The sequence below is a fragment of the Propithecus coquereli genome, unplaced genomic scaffold, assembly GCF_000956105.1.
Source record: "Propithecus coquereli isolate 6110/MARCELLA unplaced genomic scaffold, Pcoq_1.0 Scaffold386, whole genome shotgun sequence".
NCBI lineage: Eukaryota > Metazoa > Chordata > Mammalia > Primates > Indriidae > Propithecus > Propithecus coquereli.
In genome coordinates this window covers 2669808-2678342 of record NW_012149574.1, presented here as the reverse complement: position 1 = coordinate 2678342, position 8535 = coordinate 2669808, and the positions used below count along the sequence as shown (strand labels likewise).

The 8535-nt window shown below is 38.4% G+C and overlaps 1 protein-coding gene across 2 annotated transcripts in view; it reads left to right on the top strand.

Annotated features, from left to right (window-relative positions):
- The window catches only part of PHLDB2 (pleckstrin homology-like domain, family B, member 2), a 128137-nt gene that overhangs the window by 30972 nt on the left and 88630 nt on the right, over window positions 1–8535 (top strand). For both annotated transcript variants that reach the window (XM_012652268.1, XM_012652267.1), the window contains exon 2: window positions 3130–4478. In XM_012652268.1, coding sequence (XP_012507722.1) covers window positions 3130–4478 — 1349 coding nt within the window. The remainder of the gene's footprint in view (window positions 1–3129; window positions 4479–8535) is intronic.

The following is an 8535-nucleotide window of genomic DNA, read 5'->3' as shown; positions in this document are numbered from 1 at the left end:
AATTTTGCTAAATTTTGACTTTTTATAATAGATTTGTGTATATTTTTATGGTAATAAATGCTGAAATAGACTAGTATCTACATATATTTTATGCATTCATGACATACCTCATTTTTTCTTAATTTTGTGATATTTCTATGCCATGTAGTTTGTGATTTTTTTCAAATTGTCACAAATCTCCAAAAAATTTTCCAATATATTTATTGAAAAAAATTTTTCATCTAAGCAGACTTGTACAGTTCACACCTATGTTGTTCAAGGGTAAACTATATAAGAAAACTGCACTCACTGTGGACATCATATACACAGATATACCCGTGTGTGCATAATCCATGTGTATGAGTGACTATATTAAAAAAACTGTACTCATTTTAAAATATACTTAAAATTAAATAAATGTACTTTTTATGCTACAGAATATACTTTCAGATATGATTTTAAATAATTGTATAATACTCTCTCATTTGATGTATCATAACTTATTCAATTTTTTCCCTATTTGGGGACATTTATAGTATTTTTCCCATTATAATAAATAACACTGTAATGTCCTTAGGAGCCATCTATTTCCTTGTTTTCTTTTTCTTTTTTTTTTTGAGACAGACTCTCACTCTGTTGCCCGGGCTAGAGTGCCGTGGCATCAGCCTAGCTCACAGCAACCTCAAACTCCTGGGCTCAAGAGATCCTACTGCCTCAGTCACCCAAGTAGCTGGGACTACAGGCGTGTGCCACCATGCCCGGCTAATTTTTCTATGTATATTTTTAGTTGTCCAGCTAATTTCTTTCTATTTTTTTTAGTACAGACGGGGTCTTGCTCTTGCTCAGGCTGGTCTCGAACTCCTGAGCTCAAACCATCCGCCCCCCTCGGCCTCCCAGAGTACTAGGATTACAAGCGTGAGCCACCACACCCGGCCTCCTTGTTGTTTTAATTCCAAAATATTTAACTTGAGAAAATTGGTCACGACTTGCTGGAATTTCAATATGGCCAACCAAACAGAGATGAAGTTAGTTTGGAATAGAAGGGACAAAGAGTAGGAGTTGTCTCAGTTTCGGGCCTCCAAGGGGTCCTGGTGTGATGTGGCTCAAACCATGCTGGTGTTGCTTTTAAAGTCAGAATTGGCAGCAGAAGACAGATGCTAAGAGGGACATTTGTCTTGAGGGCAGAGAGGACACTGTCCCTGAGGAATGAAAGACTTGGCAAGAGCGAGATGGCAGGACCAGATCCCAGCTGGGAGTCAAATGTAATGGAGAACCTCAATTTTTTTGAGGTGCACTTAAAAAGATAAATTATACATGTATCCATCCAAGCAGGGCTTTGGGTTGGAGGGTAAGAAATTCATCTGAGGCAGAGTTTATTGGAGGAGGCTGCACCTTTTTGGGCAGTTGTTAACTTAGCCCATCACCAGAATTTAAGCAACCACACTGATTCTTGACCCTAGAAGAAAGCAGTTGTTTACTAGGCTACCTGAATGTGACCAGAAAGTCTGTGAGGCTGAGTAAGCCTATTGAAGGTCATCAATCCTTGCCTAGTAGGGAGTGAAGAAGGCTATGATGAAGAAAGAAAACTTGTGTTCATTGAGTTTCTCACCTATGGGGCAGTAGGAGTCAGAGGGGTGGAGATAAGATAGAAACACTAGGCATAACCCTCTTCCTTAAACTTGTGGCCTAGTTACAGAGACAACCACATTATGAAACTGATTACTAACCATGCAGGATACTGTTTATATATAGACCAGAGATGTAATAATTACTGCCTGAGGTGGCTGAGTATTGCAGGACAGTTTTAGTGGTGTATGAGTTCAATGAGAATCTTCAAGTTGTGTTTTCTCTTTGCTGATAATCTAATGAAAATCTTTTTATCAATTAGAAATATAAGCTTTCTGATTTGCTGTGATAGTTTGTAATTCAAAGATATACTAAAACTTTACTTTCTTAGGTTACTGTTGTTCAAACTGGATTCCAAAGCATGTTCTTATGGGTCCATAAATTTTCTTAAAAATTTTAATTGTGACTGTGGGAGGCCAAGGTGGACAGATTATTTGAGCTCAGGAGTTTGATACCAGCCTGAGCAAGAGCGAAACCCCGTATCTACTAAAAAAATAGAAAGAAATTAGCTGGACAACTAAAATTATACAGAAAAAATTATCTGGGCATGGTGGCACATGCCTGTAGTACCAGCTACTCAGGAGGCTGAGGTAGTAGGATAGCTTGAGCCCAGGAGTTTGAGGTTGCTGTGAGCTAGACTGATGTCACGGCACTCCAGCCTGGGCTACGGAGTGAGACTCTGTCTCAAAAAAAAAAAAAATTTTAATTGTGGAAGATAGAATCCTGAGCTGTACCTTGAAGAATGGGTGGGTTCTGATAGGTACACAACAGGGAGAAAGGCGTTTATGCTAGAGGAGAGGGTTTGATGTTCAAGGATGAGCATGGTGCATTTGGGGTACCAGGGAATTTTAAGGCTACAACAGTTTTAGATTTTTGAATTCACCACCCTGATCATGTGGCAATAAATTAGAAAACACTTTCCCCTCTATTGTTACCTGCCTCTTTCTGATGAGTACAGGAAGCCTTAAGACTTCTTCTTGAGAAGCTAACTCCTAGAGCCCTCATTTGAAGAACCAACTTCTAACCCTCACGTTACTGATCAGTGTCTAACATAAGATTTTTTCTTTGCTAAAACGTGAATTTTGTTTCCTCAGGAGTTTATTTCTGAGCAGTTAATGATTCTAATAGAGGCAACTAAAAGAAGGTCCATTGCATTGTCCCTCTGGGCATTTGCTAGGCACTCAGGAAGCAGGTGGTCCTCCAAGGAGTAGAACATTAAAAGGAAATTATCTTTTTTTCCAGCCTAATCTTGCATCTTGACTTGGTTAGAGATTTGTTTCCCTCAAACATCATTGCTGTCCTCTTGAGTAATTTTTCTTTTGTACAGTAAACATCCCAGATCAGTGGTCTTTATTCTTCTACAATTCGCAGTATGGTTTTAATAGGTTTGTTAGTAAAGCAGAGTTCGTGTTTGTTAGTGGCATTAGGTTAGATTGCAGGGTGATTTGTTCAGATGTAGGCTTGACAAAGCCTGTTCTTTTTAAATCTTTTTTAAGTAAAACTTTTTTTTTTATTCCTTTACAGATTCCAGCAAGATCATGGCAGAGCATAGCCACATCAAAAACCAGCTGGATTTACAAAATGGTAGCTTAGAGGAAGATTTTGTGGTGCATTCCCTTGAGAACGATTCCCAAAACATGATGGAGAGCCTAAACCCAAAGAAATACTCTTCCAGTCTGAGATTTAAAGCCAATGGAGACTATTCTGGCTCCTATTTAACTCTCTCGCAACCTGTGCCTGCTAAGAGAAGCCCTTCTCCTTTGGGAACCAGTGTCAGAAGTAGCCCCTCCTTGGTCAAAATCCAGGGAAGCAGGCAGTCCTCTTGTGATGGAACTGACAAAAATATTTCCATGAAACCTCCCACTCCTCTACTCAACACTGCACCCTCCCTCAGTGGATATCCACCTGGGAGAGCAGACTTTGATCATTATACTGGCCGGGATGGTGATAGGGCCTTGAGGCTCTCAGAGAAGCCTCCCTATTCCAAATATAGCTCAAGGAATAAATCACATGACAATGTCTACTTTCTTGGAGGCCTGGAAGGTCGAAAGGCATCTGGCTCACTCCTGACCATGTGGAATGGAGGTTCTCTGAGCGATGCTGGCCCCTCTCCTATCAGCAGATCAGGAGCGGCAAGCATGCCTTCAAGCCCAAAGCAAGCCAGGAAAATGAACATTCAGGACAACCTGACACTTCAACCCAAGTTAACCAGACACAAGGAGCTAGCGTCTGAAAATATCAGTTTAAGAACTAGGAAGTATTCGGGCAGCAGCCTGAGTCACATGGGAGCCTATAGCCGATCACTTCCCAGGTTGTACAAAGCCACAGAGAACCAGCTGACACCTCTCAGCTTGCCTCCAAGAAACTCTCTGGGCAATTCCAAAAGATCAAAACTTGGGGAAAAGGATCTACCTCATAGCATAATAGACAATGACAATTACCTTAATTTTTCTTCTTTAAGCTCAGGGGCTTTACCCTACAAAACCTCTGCATCTGAAGGCAACCCTTATGTAAGTTCCACCCTCAGTGTCCCTGCCAGTCCGCGAATGGCTCGGAAGATGCTTCTGGCCTCCACCTCCTCCTGCGCCTCTGATGACTTTGACAGGGCTCCATACTCGGGGACGAGTCCAAGTAATTCATTTCTTTCCGGAGAGTCGGACAGAGTGTTTGCGGCCAGAAGGAACTTCTCTTGTGGATCTGTGGAGTTTGATGAGGCTGATTTGGACAGCCTCAGACAGGCCTCAGGAACGCCTCAGCCTGTCCTTCGGGAACGGAAAAGCAGCATTAGCTCCATTTCTGGACGTGATGACCTGATGGATTATCACCGGCGGCAAAGGGAGGAAAGACTCAGGGAGCAGGAGATGGAGCGATTGGTAATCTTCATCTGTTGACCGCATTGTTTCATTGACCAGCATCTACAGGGCAGCCTTGGAGACAGACTCCAAGGATATGTGGGGCATAGAATTTCCATGTGCACCAGCCACTGCTGTTCCTTCCTAGACTCTCTCCTGCTATCCTTCCTCTTCCCAGATCACTGCTATTAGGCACCTGTGGGTATTTTGAAAGTCTATAGGAGTTAGCTCCACAGAGTTCTCACATTATAAATTCTTGAAAAACATCACAAAGGTAGTTGTGAATTTTACTGAATTTCTGACAAGTCTTACAGACTTTTCTTTTAAGACTGGGGAAATGTTGACTTGTATTATTTATTCATTAAATTTGCATCTGTGTGGTTACGATAGAAGTAGTCAATGAAATCATGACTTAGTGGGAATTAGGTAGTGAATTTGTCTCTACAGCAAATTGCTTGGAAAGTGAAAGGGTTGCCTCAATGGCACTCAAACTTTTCTCCACACTTCACAAAATTGATTGAGTTGTCTTTCTCTGTTTGAGATGAATTTATGCTTACTGTGGAAAATACTGAAAATAAGACAGAAAGAGACATCCTCTGAGAGTTCCACTAATATGAGAACAAACAATTGCATTTTTTCATTTTCTTTTGAGCACAGATTTTTTTCTTTTAGAATGAATATGTCAGATTATTTTGATTCATTAATGATTGATTAATGATTTCCTTAATGGGATAAGCCACAGCATGGCAAAGCTGGTTTACAAAAGTATAGGATTATCAGAAGTATTTTATTTACTAAAAAACGTACGATAGAATAAGATTTTTGAACCACATGCAAAACTAGTTAATGCCCTACAGTACAAAAAAATGATAACCTTTGGATTATAGTGGATAGAAACCATTTGCATCTTTACAGGACAAAACATGTTTGACATTTTAGAGCAAGAATCATCTGCATCACTCATAGTTTTCGATAAGTTGATGTCTGTTCTTACAGAGCTTTAAAATGCCTTAAGCAATAATAGTGAATGAAAACAAATGTGCATACCCCTAGAGAATTAGATAGTCAGTTAGATACTACACCAGTATAAATTTCCCCTTTGTTTTTATAAATAGTCTCCAGAGATTATTCATGGTCACAAAATGGCGTTGTGTTTTGGCTTGATTCATTGACATAAACTCAGAAGAACTTTTAATTAATATATAAAAGCCTTTTTGTATGTGGACAGCAAATATAGTGCTATATTGTAATTCTCTGTAAGATAATTTCTTAAGGAATCTAGGAGAACATTTTCAACACCTTCCGTCACTCCAGAGATCGTCCTTGAATGCATGCTCCTTTTTATTCTTCTATTCCAAGGATAGGCAACCAAACTCAAGAAATTTACCTCCTCTGGGTTTCATCTTTAGCATTTGTTATGTACTGGTAAATTTCTCTTTCCTCCAGATTCTCCAAATCTGCTAAGGCTCCTGGCAATCCAGAAAGTGACCTTCTTTACTACCTATAAGGTTGGGCTGGTGTAAGTCACAAACAGGCTCAACTTTTTGGGAGGGCTTTGTGGGTATTGCTCTAAATATGAAATTATAACCCTTTATCCTTAATGGTGGGCTTGTCATACCTGATGAAATGGGGCTTATTTTAAAATTTGACACTCCAGGTTTGGCCTTGGTGGCATAGTCTATTTGTCTGATTACATCCCAGTAAAAGGGACAACATAGTCTTAATTTTTAATTTTGTTAAACTTTTAGTCACGAAACAGCTTCTGAAGGGATGATAGATTCTGATTTAGCTGGCTAGTACCATCTCAGTCTTGTCTATGCAATGCCAGCTGAGAGGCCTCTATCCATAAGTCTGTTCTTTGAAACATCAGGAGTTAAGAGTACCTGGTAAAGTCCTATCCACAAGGCTCTGAAACTGTCTTTCTTTGTTAAAGGCATATTGTAGTCTGTAGGCAAACACAAGAGAAAGGTAGAGACCACTTGGTAAATGTAAGAGTTTAAGTGGCTATGGTAAACAATATCAGCATGAAAGAGAGTCGAAATCCTTTATTAGGGTATAAGACATTGGTCTTATTTAACCAGTGTTTCCCCCGAGGGTAAGAACATAATTACAGAGAGTAAGGGCATTGAAATATTTGGGGCTTTTCTGTAAAGTGCACAATCTTTGAACATTATTAGTAATAATATTTTACCTGTACAAAATTATCCTAGGGAAGGCCGAGCTTCTCATTTGATTTGACAGATTTTCTTACATGATTCTTGATAATGTTGGGCTACTTAAAACTAAGGGGTATAATAACAAACGTAATTATTTCTAGCATCTTTCTTTTTGTAAGGTTCAAGAACAAATCTTTGTAATTGCCCAGACGTCCTCTGGGAAAATGTAAAGATGGTTCAGGTATAAGGTATTTTGGAAAAAATGTTTTTTTCTGAATTTAGGGTCTGTCTGATCTTGAGAAGGCAGAATCAAATATCAATCAGAGGAGACCGACTGAATAATATAGGATTGTGGATACCTGAGAACAGTGAATGTTTGCAGTTTCTCTAGTTAATAAAGTGACAGTAGATTATTTTATGGTAAGCGGGAAACCTTAAATCATCCAGAAATGGGGAACTCTTTTATTTTAAATATGCAGCACAAAGCACAAAAAGTTACTCTTGTGAGAATCTCTGTTCTCTGGGCAGATTACATAGAAGAATAACCTTTTACTGTGTTTTGTAAGCATAGGCTGATGTTTCCAAGCTCGGTCTGTCATTTTAATAGAGATAACTACATTTTAGTTTTACATTAACAGGGTGCTTCTCATACATTTTATTTTATTTTATTTGAAGATTGTGTTAAAATGGACATATTGCAGAACATAATTACTATAGGTATAAAAAGATTTTCCACAGTTATATTTCAGTTTAGGTGAGCACAAATTTTATAATTGTCTTAGTCTTATGAAAGTAATCTTAGCTTATATTTTCAGTAAACTAATAGAAGACATTTAAGAAGTTCGGATAAACTAGTCTCTTTATCATAAAACAAATCCCAATCTTCTTATAAAAATGAGATTACACTTATACACTGATAAAACAGTGGAAAACATATGCCTGTTAAACCAAATTATCAAATTGGTCTGATTTGCGTAAGGATTTATTTTAATTGTGCAAACTTGTTTTCTAATGGGGAAAACAATGCTTCTGAGTCAATAATTTTGATGAGAAAGGTCTTTTTCTTAAAAGGAAAGCACATTTAAAGTATTAGAATTTCACCTTATTTTGGAATTTTGGGAATGTTAGATCTATTAAATACTTGTTAGCATCTACAAACCAATCAGAACTACAAAACTCCTCTATTTTAATTTATTATCCTCAAGAGACAGGAAAATATTTCACCTATACACAATGATTTTTTTTCTCAGGTACAGAGACAAACAAAGAACTTATAGCCCAAGTCCTATAGCTTCAACTACACAGCAAAAATAAATGCTTGAACACAAAATCTCACTCCTCCAGATCTCAAAAGACTGATTGCTTTTCCATTGGTCACAAAATATTTTCCTGAGCTGAATGTATAAATAGAAAAACAGACAAACAAATTACAAACAGCAAAAGCAACAAACAAATGCTCCACATCTCTCACCTGACCAAGACTAGATTTCATTGCTACCTGACAGAGCACCGAGTGGTCAGACTGCAAAACCAGATTCTAGTCCCTGCCACCACCAATGGCGATAACAGTTGTGTGCAGACTGAAACCCTGATCCAATTTGACCAGGGATCAGAAACAAAAACAAAAGCACAGAGTCAGTAAAACAAAAATTGTAGATAATAGTGAATCAGTGAAGGTAAAGTTCTACTGCCATTTGGGATTTACTCCAGGAGCCAAGAAAAGATGTATCTGCATCTGCAGCCCATAGATATTCTTCGTGGGCAGTGCAGTTCGATTGACTCTACACGGTGAGTCACTTGAACATTTCATTGGGACCTCCAAATTGTCAAAGCATAATTTTCAAAAAATAAACACAACTCATATAAATAAAGAATGAATAGAGGCCAAAGATCTATTTAACTCATTAATGAGGAAACCAAAT